Source organism: Arvicola amphibius, chromosome 4 (genome assembly GCF_903992535.2).
Source record: "Arvicola amphibius chromosome 4, mArvAmp1.2, whole genome shotgun sequence".
Classification (NCBI taxonomy): domain Eukaryota; kingdom Metazoa; phylum Chordata; class Mammalia; order Rodentia; family Cricetidae; genus Arvicola; species Arvicola amphibius.
Window position 1 is genome coordinate 49741901 of NC_052050.1, and position 22723 is coordinate 49764623.

The 22723-nt window shown below is 42.0% G+C and overlaps 1 protein-coding gene across 1 annotated transcript in view; it reads left to right on the forward strand.

Annotated features, from left to right (window-relative positions):
* Window positions 1-261: 261 nt before the first annotated feature.
* The window catches only part of LOC119813650 (NACHT, LRR and PYD domains-containing protein 1a-like), a 38579-nt gene continuing 16117 nt past the window's right edge, over window positions 262-22723 (forward strand). Inside the window, exons 1-5 of the mRNA XM_038329046.1 lie at window positions 262-394; window positions 2046-2862; window positions 12981-13130; window positions 14729-14878; window positions 21907-22093. Of these exons, the coding sequence (XP_038184974.1) occupies window positions 2613-2862; window positions 12981-13130; window positions 14729-14878; window positions 21907-22093 (737 nt within the window). The 5' untranslated portion in view covers window positions 262-394; window positions 2046-2612. The remainder of the gene's footprint in view (window positions 395-2045; window positions 2863-12980; window positions 13131-14728; window positions 14879-21906; window positions 22094-22723) is intronic.

Sequence of the window (22723 nt, forward strand, 5' to 3'; positions counted from 1 at the left end):
GGAGTGCAGGGATCCAGAGCACAAACCTGGGAGCTCCAGGAGATTCTGCTGAACTGGAACCTGTTGGCAAACCTGGGATACCCTGCTTTACTAGATGAAAGAAGTGTGCAGACCTGAATCCTGCACTCAACAGGCAGGGCCACTGCAGGCCTGGAAGAAGCTCTCAAGCCTGACTCCTCCTCCAGCCCAGGCATCTGCAGAGAATTCACAACAGGAAATGAGCTGAACAATGCTCAACTGCCACTATCGGGTTTCAGAGGAAGAACATCTGCGCAGACTCTTATGTCTGGCGTCCTGGAGGAGCCAGACTCCATCACTTTTAAAGAGCATGATTTATTTCTAGCTGAGGAGCCTCTGCCAGGGACACACACCAGATGGCCAAGTGGAGGAACAAGTGAGTAGTGGGACCAACAAATGTCACCAAAACATTTGAAGTGTGGGAAGGTAAGTGCTGGCCTAACTGCACTAAGGCATACTGTGTAAGACATGGGGACCTGTCCTGAGAGCCAGCGCCCAGGCTCAAACCCTGCTTGCAGGGTCTACAAGCCAGCTCTGGTGGGTGGGAAGTTGCTGGATTCACATATGTGTTTCCTGTGCCTGCTGCTGTCATAGCCTGTCCTGCACCCTCCTCTCTCCTATCCAACCTGAAGCTGCAGGAACAAGAGTCATGAATGGAGAGGAGTTAGATGGGAAGACTCTGGATGAAAAACAAAGAAGAAAAAAAAAGCAGCAGCGGAGAGCAGCGGAGAGCAGCAGATCTTGCATAAGCTGATGACATAGGTCAAGCATGTTTATTAGGAAGTACAGCATTATTTATACTATTTGAGGGATGGTGGGAGACAGCCAAGGTCATCAGAGAACTAAGTCAGACAATGTGCAAAGAGAAGAACACAAGACCCCTTGGACACAGTTGCCTTAGGACTGATAACCACAGCCCAGGGGGAAAGTCAGGTCCCCAGAAGCTACAACTTCAGCTCCTTGGAGACACTGGCTCTAGTGTCAAACCAGCCTTGCCACTTCCACTCCTGGACAAGGCCATAGAACTAATGTTCACCTTGCCCTTTTTTGGGTCCTCTGGGAAAGCCTTAGGTCACTCTAATGCCCCACACTTGTCCATGTGGCTCTTTGGTTTTCTCTCTGTAATTTGTCCTTCCAGCTTCGTTGGCTCTGGATTATTGTCCCTGTGTGGTACCCATGAACAAGAGACTTCTAAATTCCTTCACAGGGGATAGCCTGAACTCATACTGAGCTCTTGACTCCCCCTCTGTGCATCCTCTTCACATCCTACCCTCTGTCACAGTAATGGCTGAAGGACTGATCTCCTTAGAGTGGAACACTAGAAAAGGAAAAATCTGAGAAACACAGAGTATTATGTGCCCTGCACAATCCATTCCTGGATCCTCCATCCCTGTCTTCCTATCCTCTCTTGCTCCTGTCCCTGTAATCCCAACACCCTTTTCTCCATCCCCCAACCCTTCTCCCTTGATTCCCATCCTCTAATCCTCCCTGCTGCCATGCTTCATGTCCTGAATCTTTCCGTCTTCTTACTTCCCCATCCCTACATTTCCCCACCCTCCACTCTCCAAATGCCCACCAACTCCATCACCATGGCTAGGCCTAAGCCAAGTCTTTGCTCTTGCAATTTTCCAAAGTCAGAAACCTAGATCTGCTGTCAGCTGCTAGTGTTGGGAACTGTGCCCTCCTCCAGGAACACAGCTGATTCTGCACCAACAAACCTAAGCTGGTTGACAGGGCCCCAAGACTTAAGTACCAGACAAAGATTCAGTGACAGTCATCTTCCTAAAGATGGGCTTCTGGTTCCCTCCCTCTCTGGCTCCTCCCCTTGATCTCTCCATTCCTCCTTATCCTCATCCTTCCATTTTTTCCTGTCCTTTAAAGTTTTACCCAAGTTCCTCACGGATCAAATCACTGCCGTCACTAGGTCCATATTAGGACAATGGCTGCCCTGACTAGGAGCCAACTGGGTCCCCTGTCTTCAGTGTCATGTTACTTACTATAGCTCCGTCTGTTAACTGTTTTCACAGATTCCCCAGGAGTGAATGACAGCAATCACATGATCTACTGCAGCAAATCAAGTTAACTCTTTTTCTGGTTCATGAAGTCACCCTAACCTATTCCCTTTTTTAAACCCAAGAGATAGAGCTTAGCCCCACCTCCATCATCCCCCTCCTGCAGGAAGCAGCCAATGAGAGAATACACCCCCTTCCTTTTACTGGTCCTCAGGGTCAGATAAATGGCCTTAATGACCTAAAATAACAAACCTTAGACAAATTGAAAAACCTCCAGTTCAGCATAACAGCATACTTGCCTGATAGAAAAGTCAAAGCAGTAAAGAGAACATCCACAGGCATCATTCATGAAGCTCTAAAGAACATATGCACCAATAAACCTTCCTCCCAGAGTTCCCTCTTCTGCTCTATGAAGCCCAAGCACTCCACCAGGACACACAGGCTCCATCCCCAGGAGAGACCTGAGTCCTTCAGCTGCTCTGATCAGAGGACAGTCTGTCCCTATAGAGGCTGCTCCACTCTTTCTTTTATTTCCAGTTCTCCTCCCTCAGTTCTGGTCAAACACCCTTTCCCAGCACAGAAATGGCTGGCAGAGACAAGGATCTACTGCTCTCAAACTTGGAGCAGCAACAGAAGAGAAAACGAAAGCAGGACCAGTTCGAGGTGCACAGTCAAGAATCCTCTGAGGGTTCTATGGCCATGGAAGAAGTCCAGTCCCAGAAGGCGAGAAGCACGGAGGAGGCTCAGCAACAGGTCTTGGAACCCAAGAGAAAGCAGATGGATCTGGAGCCACAGCAGACCAAAGCCCCAACAGAGAAGGGCTTAGTGATAAGTAAGTACAACAAGAACCCCAAACCACTACTGTGACTCCTTCCTCACCACTGAGCCCGCCTGCTGGGGTTTCCACGGTTAGGCTAATCTCCTGGGTTCACAGGCCCAGGAGAGTCTGGAACCAGAGGCATGCAGAAACCCCTAAGTGAACCTTAGAACCCCACACCCTCTCCTACAGCAGTGCATTCTTAGGTCCCTGGGAAGGAGCATTCTGAAGCTTCAGGAGTGGGATGAGGTTGGCATTCAGGAAAGGAGTGAGCACAGGGTTCAAGCCAGTTCCCAAAAGGAGTATTGGGTGACAACTTAAGTTACCAGACTGGAGCTGGGCTCCAGTGTTGGTTCTGTCACCCTGGACAAGTCACGTGTAAATAAGTTAAAACCTATTTCCTTGGGCTATGGGAGTAAAGTGATAATCCATGTTGAATCATAAATAGTCAATATGCAGTAAATGTTCAGGTGTTATAAGTAAAAGCCCATGCAATTTCTGCTGCTGCTATTATAATAGTTTGAAACCCAGTGGGACAGAAGCTCAGAGCCCCAATGAGGGGAGCTGAGGCTTACAGAGAAGACTAGAGATTCTGATAGAAGTCTAATATAGAACCAGGACAGATGTGTGAACTTGGTGGTCCCAGAGAAGTATCTTTCCTCATCAGGATCTCTGGGAGCATCATTCTTCCCATGTGACAGTGAAGAAGGCTATCAGTGTAAGCAGGAAGGACCCCGGGCTTGCTCCCCTGGCTCCTTCCTCTGCCTCTCTGACAACCACACAACTGTTTCTTTCTCAGAGCCCAATATTCCTCACTTCAGGCTCCAGGGGGACACTTAACATGGAGATTGTTTTTTATTTTAATTTTATTTTTATTTATTTTATTTTATTTTTTATTGAGCTGTATCTTTTTCTCCGCTTCCCCCCTCCTACTCTCTTCCATGGACCCCATGCTCTGAATTTACTCAGGAGATCTTATCTTTATCTACATCTCATGTACATTAGATCCACGTAAGTCTCTCTTAGTGTCCTCATTGTTGTCTAGGTTCTCTGGGATTGTGAATTGTAAGCTGGTTTTTCTTTGCTTAATGTCTAAAAGCCACTTATGAGTGAGTACATATGATATTTGTCTTTCTGAGTCTTGGTTACCTTACTCAATATGATGTTTTCTAGATCCATCAATTTGCCCACAAATTTCAACATGTCATTGTTTTTTCTGCTGTATAGTACTCCATTGTGTAAATTACAACATTTTCCTTATCTGTTCTTTGATCAAGGGTCATTTAGGTTGTTTCCAGGTTCTGGCTATGACAAACAGTGCTGCTATGAACATAGTTGAGTGCATGTCCTTGTGGCATGATTGAGCATCCTTTGGATGTATACCCAAAAGTGGTATTGCTGGGTCTTGAGGTAGATTGTTTCGTAATTTTCTGAGAAATCGTCATACTGATATGCAAAGGGGCTGTACCAATTTGCACTCCCACCAGCAATGCAGGAGTGTTCCATTTACCCCACAACCTCTCCAGCATAAGTTGTCATCAGTGTTTTTGATCTTGGCCATTGTTATAGGTGTAAGATGGAATCTCAGAATTGTTTTGGTTTGCATTTCTCTGATGGTTAAGGATGTTGAGCATTTCCTTAAGTGTTTTTCAGCCATTTTTTTTCCTCTTTTTTTATTAAAAATTTCCATCTCCTCCCTTCCTCCTCTCACGTCCCTCCCCTCCCCTCCACCCATACCCCCACTCCCTCCCTCTCCAGGCCAAAGAGCCATCAGGGTTCCCTACACTATGTTAAGTCCAAGGTCCTCCCAACTCCCCCCAGGTCCAGGAAGGTGAGCAACCAAACTGACAAGGCTCACACAGAGCCCGTCCATGCCGTAGAATCCAAACCCATCGCCATTGTCCTTGGCTTCTCAGTCAGCCTCCACCGTCAGCCACATTCAGAGAGTCCGGTTTGGTTGCATGTTCCATCAGTCCCATTCCAACTGGTCTTGGTGATCTCCCGTTAGTTCTGTCCCACTGTCTCAGTGGGTGAATGCACCCCTCACAGTCCTGACTTTCTTTCTCATGTTCTCCCTCCTTCTGCTCCTCATCAGGACCTTGGGATCTCAGTCCAGTGCTCCAATGTGGGGCTCTGTCTCAATCTCTATCCATTGCCAGGTGAAGGTTCTATGGTGATATGCAAGATATTCATCAGTATGGCTATAGGATCTGGCCTTTACCGGCTCCCTCTATGCCCCCAGCTAGGTTTTTCAGCCATTTTAGATTCCTCTTTTGAGAGTTCTCTGTTTAGGTCTGTACTCCATTTTTATTGGATTATTTATTCTTTTGATGACCAATTTCTTGAGTTCTTTGTATATTTTAGAGATCGGACCTCTGTGTGATGTGGGGCAGGTGAAGATCTTTTCCCATTCTATAGGCTGCCATTTTGTCTTGTTGACTGTATCTTGCTTTTAAATGCACAACCTCACATGGCTTGACTCTAGCCAGCTTTTCTAAACTTAAATTATCCCATATATTGTTTGTCTCTGAACTTTTACCTTTCTGTACTGATTTCTCCATGGGTTGCTATGTAGCTGGGTGGCTGACCCCAAGTATACTCCTCTCGTCTCCTTTCATTCCCTGTTGTCTCTTGAGATTTCTTTTCTTTCCTATTCCCCACACCACCCTACTCCCACCTACTCCTCAGAGAGGGTAAGGTACATTGTTTTAGGGAAGGTCCAAGGCCCTCCCTACTATATCTAGGCTGAACAAGGTATCCATCCAAAGAAAATAGATTCCAAAAAATTCAGTACAAGCAGTAGGGATAAATCCTGGTGACACTCCCAGTGGCCCCACAGTCTGCCCCAGTCATAGAACTGTCACCAACATTCAGAGGGACTAGTTTGGTCCTATGCTGGTTCTTTCCCTGGCCAGCTGGAGTTGAGCTCCCATTAGCTCAGGTAACTGTTTCAATGGATGTACCCATCATAGTCTTGATCTTTTTGCTCATATTCTCACTCCTCCCATTCTTCAACTGAACTTTAGGAGCTCAGTCCAGTGTGCCAATGCAGATCTCTGCCTCTGTTTCCATCAGTTGCTGGGTGAAGGGTCTATAGTGATATTTAAGATAGTCAGTCTGACTACAGGGCAAGGCCAGTTCTGGCACTCTCTCCTCTATTGATTAGGTTCTTAACTGGGGTCATCCTTGTGGATTCCTGGGAATTTCATAGTGCCAGGTTTCTTGCTAACTCCATAATGGCTCCCTCAATCAAAACATCTCTTTCCTTGCTCTCATTTCTGGTGCGGGAGAATTGTCTGTATTCTGTCAATCATGTTTTAAATAAACACTGATTGGCCAGGCAGGAAGTATAGGTGGGTCAACCAGACAGGAAGTAAAGGCAGGGCGATGAGAACAGGAGTATTCTGAGAAGCAGGAAGCTCCCTCCGCAGTTCTGCCCAGATCACCGAAGAAGCAAGATGTGAGCTACCCTGCTGAGAAAGGTATCGAGCTATGTGACTAACATAGATAAGAATAATGGATTAATATAAGCTACAAGAGCTAATAAGTAGCCTGAGCTAATGGGCCAATCAGTTTTATAACTTATGGAGATCTCTGTGTGATTTTCTTTGGGGCTTGCCAGCTGTGGGAAACTGGGCAGGACATAAACCCCAACAAGCAGGCCCCTTCATGTTACACATTTTTGTTCTTCCTCTATCTCAACTATCCCATTCCCTCAAGTTTTCTTCCCTGCTCCCCTTCTCCCCTCATTTTCTCCTTCTGCTCTCCCTACTCCCCTCACCCCCATGCTCCAAATTTTGTCAAGAGATCTTATCTATTTCCCCTTTCCACATGGATCTATGTATGTTTTTCTTAGGGTTCACCATATTACTTAGCTTCTCTAGGATCATGAACTATAGGCTCAATGTCCTTTCCTTTACAGCTAGTATCCTAACTTATGAGTGAGTACATACCATGTTCATCTTTCTGTGTCTGGGTTAACTCACTCAGGATGGTTTTCTACTAGTTCCATCCATTTGCATGCAATTTCAAGATGTCATTGTTTTTTTACCACTGAGTAATACTCTAATGTGTAAATGTACCTTATTTTCTTTATCCATTCTTCAGTTGTAGGGCATCTATTTCTGACTATTACAAATAATGCTGCTATGAACATAGTTTATACAAATGTCTATGCAGTATAATTGAGCATTCTTTGGGTATATGCCCAAGAGTGGTACTGCTGTGTCCTGAGGTAGGTTGATTCCCAATTTTCTGAGAAATTGCTACACTGATTTCCAAAGTGGTTGTACAAGTTTTCATTCCCACCATCAATAAATGTGTGTTCCCCTTACTTCACATCCTCTCCCTAAGCTATCATTTGTGTTTTTGATCTTAGTCATTCTGACAAGTATAAGATGGTATCTCAGAGTTGTTTTGATTTGCATTTGCCTAATGGCTACGGATGTTGAACATTTCCTTAAGTGTCTTTTGGCCATTTCAGATTCTTCGGTTGTGAATTCTGTTTAGTTCTGTACTGCATTTTTAAATTGGGTTATTTGGGATTTTGATGCCTAATTTCTTGAGTTCTTTATATATTTTGGAAATCAGTCCTCTGTCTGATATGGGGTTGGTGAAGATCTTTTCCCACTCAGTAGGCTGCTTTTTGTCTTATTGATTGTGTCCTTTCCTTTACAGAAGCTTCGGAGTTTCAGGAGATCCCATTTATTTATTGTTGCTCTCAGTGTCTATGCTACTGGGATTATATTTAGGAAATGGTCTCCTGTGCCCATTCATTGAAGGCTACTTCCCACTTTCTCTTCTATCAGGTTCAATGTGGTTGGATTTATATTGAGGTCTTTAATCCATCTGAACTTGAGATTTGTGCATGGGGGTAGATATTGATCTATTTTCATTCTTCCACATGTTGACATCCAGTTATGCCAGCACCATTTGTTGAAGACGCTTTCTTTTTTACATTGTATTATTTTAACTTCTTTATCAAAAATCAGGTATTCATAGGTGTGTGAATTAATGTCTGGGTCTTTTATTTTATTCCACTGGTCAACCTCTCTATTTTTATGCCAATAACAAGCTGTTTTCATCACTGTAGCTGTATAATAGAGATTGGTATCAGGAATGGTAATGCCTCCAGAAGTTCCTTTATTGTAGAGGATTGTTTTGGCTATCCTGGGTTTTTTGTTTTCCCATATGAAGTTGATTATTGTTCTTTCAAGGTCTGTGAAGAATTGTGTTAGAATTTTGATAGGGATTTCATTGAAACTTTTAGATTACTTTTGGTAGAATTACCACTTTTATTATGTTGATCCTACCAATCCAAGAGCATAGGAGATCTTTCCATTCTCTGGTATCTTCTTCAATTTCTTTCTTCAAAGATTTAAAGTTCTTTTCATACAGGTCTTTCACTTCTTTGGTTACTGTTACCCCAAGATATTTTATTTGTGGCTATTATGAAGGGTAATGTTTCTCTGATTTCTTTCTCAGCTTCCTTATATCATTTGTATATAGGAAGGCTACTGATTTTTTTGAGTTGATCTTGTACCTGCCACATTACTGAAGTTGTTTATCAGCTATAGAAATTCCATAGTAGAGTTTTTGGGGTGACTTATGTATACTATCATATCATCTGGAAGTAACAAAAATTTGACTTCTTCCTTTCCAATTTGAATCCTCTTGATCTCCATTTGTTGTCTTATTGCTCTAGCCAAAAGCTCAAGAACTATGATGAATAGAAATGAAGGGAGTGGACAAGAAGACAAGATTCCTTGTCTTCTTCCTGATTTTAGTGGCATTGATTTGAGTTTCTCTCCATTTAATGTTGACTGTCGGCTTGCTGTATATTGCTTTTATTATGTTTAGATATGTTCTTTGTATCACTGATCTCTCCAAGACCTTTATCATAAAGGGGTGTTGGATTTTGTCTAATACTTTTTCAGCATCTAATGAGATGATCATATGTTTTTTTCCTTCCAGTTTATTTACAAGGTGGATTACACTGAGAGATTTTCGTATGTTGAACCATCTCTGCATCTCTAGGATTAAGCCAACTTGATCATGGTGAATGGTTTTTTTGATGTGTTCATGGATTCGGCTTGCCAGTATTTTACTGAGTATTTTTGCATCTATGCTCATGAGTGAGATTGGTCTGTAATTCTCTTTCTTGGCTAAGTCTGTGTATGGTTCGGTATATGGGTAACTGTAGCCTCATAAAAAAAGAGTTTGTCAATGTTCCTTCTGTTTCTATTATGTAGAATGCTTTGAGGAGTAAAGGTATTAGCTCTTCTTTGAAGTTCTGGTAGAATTCTGCACTGGAACCACCCGGCCCTGCAATTTTGTATTTAAATTGTGCACCTGGTCTTGATTTAATTTTGATATGTGGTACCTATTCAGAAAATTGCCCATTTCTTTTACATTTTCCGATTTTGTGAAGCACAGGTTTTAGAAGTTTGACCAAATGGTTCTCCAAATTTCCTCAGTATCTGCTGTTATGTCTACCCTTTCATTTCTGATTTGTTAGTTTGGATGTTCTCTCTCTGCCTTTTGATTAGTTTGGATAAGGTTTTGTCTATCTTGTTGATTTTTTTTCAAAGAACAAACTATTTGTTTCATTGATTCTTTGTATTGTTTTCTTTGTTCTTTTATTGATTTCAGCCCCTCAATTTGATTATTATTGTCCTATCATCTACTTGTCCAGAGTGAGTCAGTTTCTTTTTGTTCTAGAGCTTTCATGTGTGCTGTTAGGTCATTAGTGTGAGCTTTGTACACTTTCTTTATGTGGGCACTCAGTGCCATGAACTTTCCTCTTTGCACTCTTGTCATAGTGTGCCATAGGTTTGTGTATGCTGTCCCTCATTTTCATTGAATTCTAGGAGATTTTAATTTCTTTATTTCTTCCTTGACACCAGATGTGGTTCAATAGAGAAGCACTGTCCAATTTCCATGTGTTTGTGGACTTTCTGAAATTAGTGTTGCTGTTGAATTCTAATTTTAAAGCATGGTGATCCAATAAGATACAGGGGATTACTCCACTGTTTTTTGTATCTGTGGAGGTTTGCTTTGTTACCAAATATGTGGTCAGTTTTAAAGAAGGTTCCATGAGCTGCTGAGAAGAAGGTATATTCTTTTCTGTTTGGGTGGAATATTCTGTAGATATATGTTAAGTTCATTTGGGTCATGATATCTGTTAGTTCTCTTATTTCTCTGTTAAGTTTCTGTCTGGTTGACCTGTCCATTTGAGAGAGTAGTGTATTGATGTCTCCTACTATTAGTGTGTGGGGTTTGATGCACGATTTAAGCTTTAGTAATATTTCTTTTACATATGTGGATAATCTTGTATATAGGGCATAGATGTTCAGGATTGAGACTTCATCTTAATGTATTATTGTTCTTTTTATGAGTATAAAATGTCCTTCTCCATCCCTTCTGATTGATTTCAGTTTAAATCTATTTTGTTAGATATTAGGATAGCTACACCCACTTGTTTCTTAAGTCCAATTGATTGGAAAATCTTTTCCCAACCCTTTACTCTGAAGTAATGTCTGTCTTTGAGGTTGAGGTGTGTTTCTTGTATACAGAAGAAGGCTGGATCCTGCTTTCGTATCCATTCTCTTAGCCTGTGTCTTTTTTAAGTTAATTGAGTCCATTGAAATTAAGAAATATTAATGATCCATGGTTGTTAATTCCTGTTATTCTTCGGTGGTACTGTGTGTGTGTTTCCCTTCTCTGGGATTTGTTCATGTGAGTTACCTGTGTTTTTGTGGGTGAAGTTAGCTTCTTTGTTTTGGGGTTTTCCTTCTAGTACTTTCTTTAGGGCTGGGTTTGTGAATATGTTTTGTTCAAATCTGGTTTTTTCATGGAATATCTTGTTTTCACCATCAGTGATGATTTAAACTTTTCTGGGTATAGTAGTCTGGCCTGCAACCATGGTCTTTTAGTGTCTGCAGCACATCTGCCTAAAACCTTCTGGCTTTCATGGTTTCCATTGAGAAGTTGGGTGTAATTCTGATAGGTCTACCTTTATATGGTACTTGACCTTTTTCCTTTGCAGCTCTTAATATTCTTTTTTTTATTCTGTATGTTTTGCATTTTGATTATTATATGAGATTATGTTTTGTTTTGCTTTTTGATCTAGTCTATTTGGTGTTCTGTAAGCTTCTTGTACCCTCATAGAAATATCCTTCTTTAGGTTGAGAAAGTTTTCTTCTATGATCCTGTTAAATATATTTCTGTGCCTTTGAGCTGGAGTTCTTCTCCTTCTATCCCTATTATTCATGGGTTTGTTTTTTTTTTCATGGTGTCCCAGATTTCCTGGATATTTTGTGTTAAGAATTTGTTGGATTTAATGTTTTCTTTGACCAATGAATCTATTTCCTCTATAGTATCTTCAACCCCTGATATTCTCTCTTCTATCTCTTGTATTCTGTTGGTTATGCTTGCCTCTGTAGTTTCTGTTCAAATACCCAGATTTTCCAAATGCAAAATTCCCTCATTTTGTGTTTTCTTTATTGCCTCTATTTCAGACTTCAAGTCTTGGACTGTTTCCATTACCTGTTTGATTGCTATTTCTTGATTTTCTTTGAGATATTTATTAATTTCTTCCAATTTTTTTTGTTTGTCTTTTTCTCGATTTCTTTAAGGGAGTTTTTCATTTCCTCTTTAAAGGTATCCATCATCTTCATAAAGTTACATTTAAAATTGTTTTCTTCTGCTTCTTCTGGGTTAGGATGATCAAGTCTTCCTGTTGTATGACCACTGGGTTCTGGTGTTACCATGCTGCCTTTTAGGTTATTAGATGAATTCTTGCCTTGGTGCCTACCCACCTCTTTTTTTCAATTGATGCTGGCAGTGTCTTTACATTTTGGTCCAATCCTTGCAGTGGCGGTGTCTTGGGAACTGTTCTTGGTTTGCTCTGTACTGTCACTGTCTGAGTCTCAGAGGTTTTGGAGCAGTCTACCTGCAGGAAACTCACCTACTGGCTGGCTCTGGTCCTGTCTGTGTAGTAGCAGGCTGTATTTCAGAGTTCTACTGAGGTGGCAGGGGGATAGGATTCGGGGTGGGGTGGGACTTGTAGCTTGCGGGGTCCATTGTGTGGTATGGGGGGTATTAGATCAGCCTACATGCAGGAAACTCTCCTGCTGACTGGCTAGAGAAACAGATGCAGGTGGGGGAGGAGCCCATGGTTTTGCCCCAGTATGGGGTGTCCCACCGGGCAGGTGGTCACTCACCTCTTGGTCCTCTCTGTGTACTAGCAGGCTGTGTTTCTGTATCTTCCAGATTTCTACTGCTATTTATTCTTTCTGCCTGCCAGCACGGCCTATCCTTTTGCCTTCCTATGTATTGACCATTCAGCTCTTTCTTACACCAGTTAGGTATTTTAGACAGGCAAAGTAATACAGCTTCACAGAATTAAACAAATGCAACATAAAAGAATGCAATACATCTTTGCATCATTAGACACATATTTCACAACATAAACAAATGTAACATATATTCAACTAATAGTCCACAAAAAAAATCTATGTGTGTAATGGACATATATCCCCCTGAAACTGTAGATCAAACACTAAGAAACATAATAAGCCTTCAAAAAAAGTTAAATTACCTGGTTGCAGACATACTCCTATAATCCCCAAACTTATGAAATTAATGTGGGAGGAGTCTGAGCTCCGGGTGAACCTAAACTACACAGTAAGATTCTAACTATTCATGTGGAATAGAAACTCAGAGACCTATATGAGGGAAGAGAGGGTCAGGGAAGAATAGAGACTGGCACACAGAACTAGAGTAGATCAGCCTAGGTATGTGAACTTCATGGTCCCCGTGCAGGACTGTTTCTTGCAGCACCTGTAATATTATCATTCTCTCCAGGACACTGGAGAAGGGTGTGAGGATAAGCAGGTCGGCCCCCAGTGATGGTAAAGATATTGGGTGCTTAAAAGAAATCTCACACTGGCTCAGAACTGAGAGATAGACAGTTATTTATGTAGGGGAAAATCTCACAAAACCAGTATCCACTGCTTGAAAGCTGTAAACCTTCCCGAAGCACCCCAGCCTTGCTACCCCGACTCCTACTGCTGCCTCTCTGACAATCACACAACCACTATCCCTTCCCATGGCCCTTCCTTCATTTCCAGGCTCAACGATCATGCCCTATGTGGACACCAATACCCACCAAGGATCCTCACAACCACTGAGTTCAGAACATAAACATCGGAGACCAAGTCGGACTTCAGATTCTGAGCATGACATATATGGATCTAATGAGTCTGGATACAGTAGTGACAGTAAGTGGAGCTGGCAGCTGGGGATGGGACCCAGTTCACGTAGATGGTGGTTCTTCACAAGTGAACCTCCTCCTGTATGGGGACCTGGGAAAGGCAATGTAAATAGACCAGAGGAGCCATGGAAGAGTGCAAAGAGTTACAGGCTAGAAATGCCCCTGGGCTCTGACACATGAAGAAACTGGAACCCATGGGGGTCAGCAGTGAGCCTAGCCCAAATGGCACCCAGAGTTCAGCTCAAAATATAAGTTGGTTCTGAAATTCCAGGGGTCATACAGGTACTGAAGTTCCATGAAGATGAACTCCAAGGAGAGAGAAGGCTTCTGCCTCAGCGTCAGCTTGACTTCCCTTATTTCAGCTTAGCAAGGCTACACCATAGCCTCTTCTTCTCAAGCATCAAAGTAGCCACCACTCTCTAGTGCACAAGGTCTAGAGAAAGAGGTTACCTTGACCTATCTCACAGCATAGAAAGACAGACACGGGGCTGGAATTTAGAATAACGGGACCTAAGAAATGATTTATTCCTCCTTCATCCTGCTGCTACTCTGTGAAGGTCCTGCCCACACCTAACCCTTGTCTTTCCCTTCTATTCCATTCTTCCCACCCCACATAAAGTCTTAAGAATGATGAATGCAGAATCAAAAGCCGTTGCCTGTAGCTGTCACCTTAGCTCATTTAATGCATGTCACAGAAAAGGATATTCCACAGCCTGTGTCTCAGTTTCAGTATCTGAGCATTAACTCTGCTTACCCATGGTTTGCTGCTGACTCAGCATCGTGCGCAGGTCTCTCATCTCCAGGCTACATGCAAGAAGGCCAGTGCACATGGGTTGAGGAAGACTCCACTGGTATTGTGTCAGATATTCTACTGTTCATATCTCTCTCCCAAGAAAGGTTGCTCCTATGCTGCCACCAGTATCCTCCTTTCGTGTCTTTTCCACACTATTCCCTTCTTCCAAGTTGCTCCACTAAAACAATTCCACTGCATCACACTCTTCCATGCTCGTTTTCATTGCGTATCAAAGCTTTGTTTAAAAGACCCTCACCTTCCTCCCTTGAGTGCCACTTGGTAACAGTCAGCTGTTATTTGAAATAGTTTCCAGAACCCCCAAGAATCTCTGAATCGCTCTGTCTGATGGACACTATATCCACCTTGAAGCTGTAAATTGAACACTAAGAAAAATCAAAAAGGCTTCAAAAAAATATGATGACTGACTGGTCGTAGACATATTTCTATAATCCTAGAACGTGTGAAATTAAGGCAGGAAAATAGGAGCTCAAGTCAAGCCTGAACTACACAGTAAGAGCCTACCTATCCCCGTGGGGTGGAAGCTCAGAGACCCACGGGAGGGAATTGAGACTCAGAGAAGAATGGAGTCTCACACTTAGGACTAGAGTAGATCAGCATAGGCGTGTCATCTTAATGGTCCCAGTGCAGGATCACTTCCTGCAGCACCTGTAAGAGATTCACTCTCTCCAGAACACTGTGGAGAAGGGTATGTGGATAAGCAGGTAGGACCCCAGCCTTGCTACCCTGACTGCTACTGCTGCCTCTCTGACAATCACACAATCACTGTCCCTTCCCGTGGCCATCATTTACAGGTGCAGTAATCCTGTCCTCTGTGGATCCCACTCCTTGCCAAGGTTCTTCACAAGGAATGAGCTCAGAGTATGGATTTTGGAGATCAATTCTGACATCAAATATTGAGCTTGATAATTGGAAATCTGAGGAGTCTAGATCCAAAACCCAAGGTAAACTGAGCTGGCAGCTGGCAATGGAACTTTTAGTGACATAAATTGTGATTCTTCACATGTGAGCCTCTGTGTTTGGTTGTGTTTTGCTCTTGGCTCTTTAAAATGTAGCTGTGTGTCATTGACTGTTCTGAGGGCCTGCCATCCACATCCCAAATAAAACACAGGGAGTCTTATTATTACTTGTAAATGCCTGACCTCAACTTGGCTTCTTCTTAGCCAGTTCCTCCTAAATTATCTCATCTACCTTTTGCCCATGGGCTTTTATCTTTCTCTATTCTACTATACTTTCTTTATTTCTTACTCTATGACTGGCTGTGTAGCTAGATGGCTGACCCCTGGTGTCCTCTTCTCCTTTAATTCTAGTTCCTTCTTCTTTGCTCCTTTTCTCCTTCTATCTCTGCCTGACAGCCCTGCCTGTTCTCTCTCCTGCCTTTCTACTGCCTTTCAGCTCATTATTAGACCAATCGAGGGTTTTAGACAGACAAAATAATACAGCTTCAGAGAGTTCAACAAATGCAGCAAAAAAGAGTTTAACACATCTTTGCATCATTAAAATAAATGTTCCAAGCTGGGCAGTGGCGGTGGTGGCGCACGCCTTTAATCCCAGCACTCAGGAGGCAGAGGCAAGTGGATCTCTGAGTTCGAGGCCAGCCTCGTCTACAAGAGCTAGTTCCAGGACAGGCTCTAGAAACTACAGGGAAACCCTGTCTCGAAAAACAAACAAACAAACAAACAAATAAATAAATAAATAAATAAATAAATAAAACAAAAAATAAAATAAAATAAATGTTCCACAGCATAAAAAAACCACATCTTAAAATAATATTCTACAACATTTCCCCCTTTTGTCTAAACAAAAATGAAAGGTTTTAACTTTAACATATATTCAGTTGCTGTGGGATAGTGTCTTTGTACACTGTAAAGATTTGTCACTAATATTAGTTTAATAAAATACTAATTAGCCAGTAACCAGGCAGGAAGTATAGGTAGGTCAAGCAGACTAGAAGAATTCTAGGAAGAGGAAAGACAAAGATGCAGTCATCAACCAGATGCAGAGGAAGTAAGATAAGAATGGCTCACTGAGAAAAAGTACCAAGTCATGTGGCTAAACATAGATAAGAATTATGGGTTATTTTAAGTTGTAAGAGCTACTTAATAATAAGCATGAGCTAATAGACCAAACAGTTTGTAATTAATATAAGCCTCTGTGTGCTTCTGTGGGACTGAACAATTACAGGACCAGGTGAGACAGAAACTTTGATATACATTCAGTCCATTTGCATTTAGCAAATTCAGAGAAAACACTCCACCACCCATCCTGGCTTAGTGATTCCAGAGTTTTATAATTAATTTAATTTCTCTCATAACTAAGGAAAACTGAAAATTACCTGACAACAGAGACATTGGCTGCCTGGGCAGTCACTCAGAGTTCCTCTGCAACATAGGAGTATCATCTTCAGCCTACAGACATAAATAACTAGCAGACTTCTAGGTGAAATTTGAAAGCCTTAATTCACCCTTCACTGTTGCAGTATACACACTCGACACCTCTGTCTCCCTTTCTCTGTCATCAGGTCAATGAAGACAGTGACACCAAAGACAGGGAAGTAAAGGCTCTAGGTGCTAAGGACCTGACTTTGAGCAACACTGCCTCTCAGTGCTAGGAGATGCCACCTTTGAAATCTGAGCTACATTCAAACAAAAGCATTCCTACTACTGCTAGCTTGCAGTAAACTTGTAGAATCCAGGGCCTTAAAATATGACCCAGGCTTAAAGAGCATCAACTGACTTAATCAGTCCTACCACTTCCCATTAAAAACAGAAAGAAAGGGAAGAAGAAAAACAGGAAGGACTTGAGGCATCTATAGAAACATACAAATGCAGTAACATCCGTGCAGTGCAGCAACCTTAGGAATGACAATAGCAAGTGTGAAGCCATGAGGACTAAAGAGTTGCTGTAACTGCACAGCCCATGGATTAGAGGACCCTGGCAGGCAGGGTGATAGGGAAGGGGGTTCCGTATTAGGTATTATCAACAGCAGAGCAAAGACCAATTGAAGATAGAGGTACTTTTCATTGATTCTAAGTACCGATGGGGTGTCTCATCTGAGAACATAACATAATATCTAACAACAGCTTCATAGCAAATGCTCAATCCACATGGCATAGTTTGTGACGTATCAAGAGGAAAGGAGGGAAACTGAGTAAGGGACATAATGCCTGATACTGTAGGTTCTGTGGGTCTCTGTCACACCTGTACAGCTCTGCTGACACAGTCTCAAAGACGAACAGATGACAGAACAACAAACAACCACACTGTGCTCCAACTGTGCGCCATGCTGTTTGCGGACACTACTTTTTGTTTGATTTTATGTTTTGCTGTGGTTGCAGTGTAGTGAGGAGCAGCGGGCTGTGTTCCTGCCACCCAGCTCCCGGCCTCCTGGCTAGCTTATGCCCCAAAATAACAACACACAAATTGTATTCATTTAAACACTGCCTGGCCCATTAGCTCTAGCCTCTTACTGACTAATTCTCACATCTTGCTTTAACCCATATTTAGTAATCTGTGTAGCACCACAAGGGGTGGCTTACCAGGAAGGATCTTAGCCTGCGTCCATCTTGGAGAGGAGAGGCATGGCATTTGAGTAACTTCCCTTCTTCCCAGCATTCTGTTCTGTCTACTCCACCTATCTAAATCCTGCCTTATCAAAAAGCCAAGGCAGTTTCTTTATTAACCAATGAGAGTCCTCCATCATTTCCCCTTTTTCTGTTTAAACAAAAAGAAAGGCTTTCACTTTAACATAGTAAAATTTCATATAACAAAACAGTTATCAAGCAAGAATTACAATTACAATATTTATATCTATTTTATCTTTTATCATATCTAAGGAAAACCATAACCATCTATCTATTCTTCAAATCCATCAAAGACTCCAGAAGGATATAATATTACCTAAGTAAACAGGAAATAAGCAACTTCCAAACTCTAGAAATGACAGCGACATCTCACTGTCTGGACAGTCATCCAAAGTTCTTTTGTACTGTTGGGGCATCTATCTTCAGCCTTCAGGCCCATAGTATTCAGCAGACTTTTCCATGAAGCAGGAAATTTCAAAGACAATTCAGTCACTTGCTGCTGTATCCTGCAGAATGTCTTGCAGACTCTTTCATGAATCAGGAACCCCGAAAGACCATCTCACCTTTAGGCAAGTTCAGCAGTCCTCTCTCTGAGGGTTCTCTGTGTCCAGTTTATGCAACAGTCCAAGCAAGAGCAGTTTCTTGCCCAAATGGCTAACCAACTCCATAAGGAGCCTCTTCGATGCCCATCTTCCTCTTAAAGAAGCTGGTACTGCCAGGAGCAGATGTGTCTCATTGTCATGAAAAGCCCTAAATTATTAAAACATTTAAATGCCATATTCTGTAGTCTTTGAAAGGTATTAGGAATGCCTATCTAACTGAAATATATCTCTATATATCTAGAAAATCTAACTAACATGACTAAAAGCTTGACTATTATCGATGATTATTCACTAACAATCTATATTTCCTACTTATACATTACATTTTTAAAATGAACTACACAATCACAATACCTTACTCAAGAGCAGAAATACATATACATATAACAAAATTGACCTTAAATTTAAATCACTAAAGCAAAATCCATATCAATGCAAATTATTCATATCTATATCATATCCCCCTTTAAATGTAAAAGAACATTTATAAACAATATTTGGGAACATGAACACAGTTTTTTCTCTCCAAACTGCTTCCTGCTGTATGGGGGTGCTGTTAATCAGGTCTTTCATGATATAACCTGTGTGCTAGATTCATCTCAGTTGGCAGTTGAATGAAATAATTTTTTGAGGGTGTTCACAGCAACCTTTCAGGAGGGCATGGTCTATCATACCATATTGGGATAGAAGCAATCCACAGGGTCTCATCCTCTGTGAAAACAAAAGAAGAATTTCTTTTCCAAAGTATCATATCCTTAGATCCAAATTCTGAAGTCAAGGTATTTTCAAAATATCTATGTTGGATTAGTTCAGCAGCATTTATCAACAAATATCTATTAGATCTGTTGCTCCTTCCTCAGCATTGAAACAATTCAAAGAGAGCATAATAGCATACAGTATCAAGATTCTCTGTGTATTTTCCATCTTTGTGTTGTTTTAACTTCTATTTCATTTATTTTTACTTTTATTTATTTATTTTTTTGAGACAGGTTCTCTGTATATCTTTGTCCTGGAATAACTCTGTAGACCAAGCTGTCCTTGAACTCTAAGAGATCCCTCTGTCTCTGCCTCCAAGGCATTGGGATTAAAGGTGTGTCCTGCCACACCTTGAAGTCACAGAGGTCAATCTACCTCTGCCTCCCAAGTGTTGGGATTAAAGGTGTGTACTACCACACCCAACTACTCTTTCTTTGTTTCTTTCTTTTTTTTTTACTTTAAGAACTTTAACTTTAACCTGCATGTATCTTTAACATACTGTAAAACATTTAGAGGTTTTCTTTGTCTTTGAATCTCTCTTTACTGTATATCTCTCTTTTTCTGACCACATGAGTCTTTAAGGAGAGGATTAAAGCCATGGCTTTGCTGACTGGATCCAGCCCATTCCTTAGCTTTCCAACCTCATGGCGGAGGTACCGGCTATAGCCATTTTTATTGCCACAACTCTATGGTGTTTCAAGGTCCCTGCCAGCAAGCAAGCTGTAGCATTCTGCTCACAGACCACACTCAGTCAGACTGACTGCCTGAAAGAGTGGAGTTTTCCCTGGCAGGACAGCCCAGAAAGCTGGCATTTTAAAACAGCACAGCTTTTTTCCTGCTATGGCTGAAAACTAAAAAGCATGCGTTCAGCTTTTCATCAACACCATTTAAGTGTTTAGTGGCAGGACCTCTTAAAAGAGCTACAGGGTTTTGCAGCTAAAGCTGAGTCAGGAAGCCTCTCTTAGATGAGAGTGTTTTCTTGCCTCTAGCAAGCAGAGCAGACCTGAGAAATTGCTGCCACCAAGAAGCCATGCTTTACTCTATTCTTTCCCAAGCTTTCTCAAGCTTTCTGTGGATTCGGTTATCCACATCTGGGCGCCATTCTGTAGTGAGGAGCAGAGAGCAGGCCTGCTTTTCATCCTGCCCGGCTCCCACTTGGCTGGCTTTACACCCAAAATAACAACACACAAATTGTATTCATTTAAACACTGCCTGGCCCATTAGCTCTAGCCTCTTACTGGCTAATTCTCACATCTTGCTTTAACCCATATTTAGTAATCTGTGTAGCACTACAAGAGGTGGCTTACCAGGAAGGATCTTAGCCTGTGTCCATCTCGGAGAGGAGAGGCATGGCGTCTGAGTAACTTCCCTTCTTCCCAGCATTCTGTTCTGTCTACTCCACCTATCTAGATCCTGCCTTATCAAAAAGCCAAGGAAGTTTCTTTATTAACCAATGAGAGTCCTCCATCATTGCAGTGCCATGCTTTTTCTTTCATTGTATTGATTGACATGCAGAGATGGGTTCTGTGGCATTTTAATATATATTCATCACCAATCTGTGTTTTAATTTCCTCTTGCTGTCCACTCCTCTGCTCCTCCTTCTTTTCCTGGCCCCTTCCTCTCCCAGATAGCCTCTCTTCTTTCATAACACATGGGCTCTATTTCCCTTTCTTGTCCCTTCCCCTTCCCTTCAGATTTCTTCCTTTCCTTCATGGTCAGTCCTCTTACACTAAACACTAAATTTTGAATTTCATATACTTTTCCTAACATGAAATGGTCTTCTTCTGATTTTATCTAACTATTTGCACTCTTAACTATTATTTCTGCTATTTTCAGCTTACAAAAATAAGTGGCCAGTTGAGGTTGGAAAACATTGGTCAAATATAGCCAGGTAACTCTTTCTGTTTCTGTCTCTATCTCTGTCTCCCTTTCCCCCACCTCCCTCCCTCCCTCTCCCTCTCTCTCTCTCTCTCTCTCTCTCTCTCTCTCTCTCTCTCTCTCTCTCTCTCTCTCTCTCTCTCTCTCTCTCTCTCTTTCTCTCTCTCTCTCTCTCTCTCTCTGTGTGTGTGTGTGTTAATGGGGTTTGTTAACCACTGATCATAAGGATATTAAAGTTAATCTCATTAGGATCACTGGAACAGGTAGTTTCCTAAAGAAAATCAAACTGAAAAACAAAGGTTTTTCTCTTTCTCATATTTTAGAATAACTTTTTTCTTATAGCCTCACCCTGCTCTCTCTCAAATTCATGATTTCATTATTTAATTCTTATTTTCACACACACACATATTTAAATAAATATCTAAATGCTGAGTCCATGTAGTGTTTCTTGTGTGTGTGTGTGTGTGTCTGTGTGTGTGTGTGTGTGTGTGTGTGTGTGTGTGTAATTATAGGACTTCTCCAGAGCACCTAATATTGGATAACCATTAGGGAGAGCATCCCTGGGAAACTGTGTGTGTGTCTGTGTGTGTGTGCATGCGTACATGTGTGATGTGTGTGTGTATACAGTGATAAAGTCTGTAGACTCACTTCCTGTTAAGGCCTAGTCTGGCCAACCTATAAAAGAGTTGAACCTTGGGCCAGTACTAGGGAGGGCTGAGGAGACATAGCATGACCTGTAACATGAGGGGGCCGGCTTGCTGGGGTTTCCTGCCCCATACCCCACAGTAGGCAAGCCCCAAGGAAAATCACACAGAGATCTCTATAAGTTATAAAGCTGATTGGCCCATTAGCTCAGGGTACATATTGGCTCTTGTAGCTGATATTAACCCATTGCTCTTATCTATGCTAGCCACATGGTTTGGTACCTTTCTCAGCACGGCAGCTCACATCTTGCTTCTTCAGAGTCTGGGCAGGAGTGGGAGGAATCAACTTCCTCCTTCCCAGAATTCTGTTCTCATTGCATCATTTCTACTTCCTGTCTGGTTTTCCTGCCTATACTTCCTGCCTGGCCAATCAGTGTTTATTTAAAACATGATTGACAGATTACAGACAATTCTCCCACACCAGTGACCACTGCCTGGCCTCTTCTAGAGGAGGAGTCTGAGGAGGAGTATGAGGAAGAGTACTCACCACTGGCATCCCTGGCTCCCCTCAATCCGTATTCTCCTGCCTCTTCAAGAGACAAGCACATGGAACCACTGGGGACTGAAGATGACTTCTGGGGTCCTACAGGGCCTGTCGCTATTGAGGTGATTGACAGAGAGAGGAACCTGTACCGGTGAGTGAGCTCTGCCTGGCAAAGGCTGGCTTTACCAAGCACACTTTCTACAAAGGATCCCCCACAGATTGCACCTGTATATTCTCTACTGTATCTCCTCCTCCCCTCACCAACCAGGGAGGCAATGCCAGGACTAGAATAAGAAGTTTGGGCTGTTATGAAAATAGGGATCTTTATCATAAAAATTTTTCTGATGTGCAAAACAGGAGAGCACAAGAATTCTGTGTCCAAATGCTCAGCTCCAGCAGCCATTTTTCCAAGTTTGTTTCAACTCCTCACATTCCTCCTTTGTCATCACTGTCACAGCAGTGTGAGTCTAGGACATCAGGTGACTTCACTCATAAACATTTCCCTATGCCTCCCCCATACTTAAGGCAGGACCTCGTCTTCCATGACCAGCACACCATTACCACATCAACAGCTGATGTGAGTCCTTCATTCCATCTAAAATCTGTGCTCAACTTTGCTTATTATCTTAATTGTTGGTTTTCTGCAGATTATTTTATTCATAATGCAAACAGCAATAACCCCCTCATTATATTTCATTTCTCTTTCTCATAGGTATCTTTAAATATATACTTCAGGAACAGAAAGTCTAAAAACTAAAGATGGACCTCAGTGGTAGAGCCT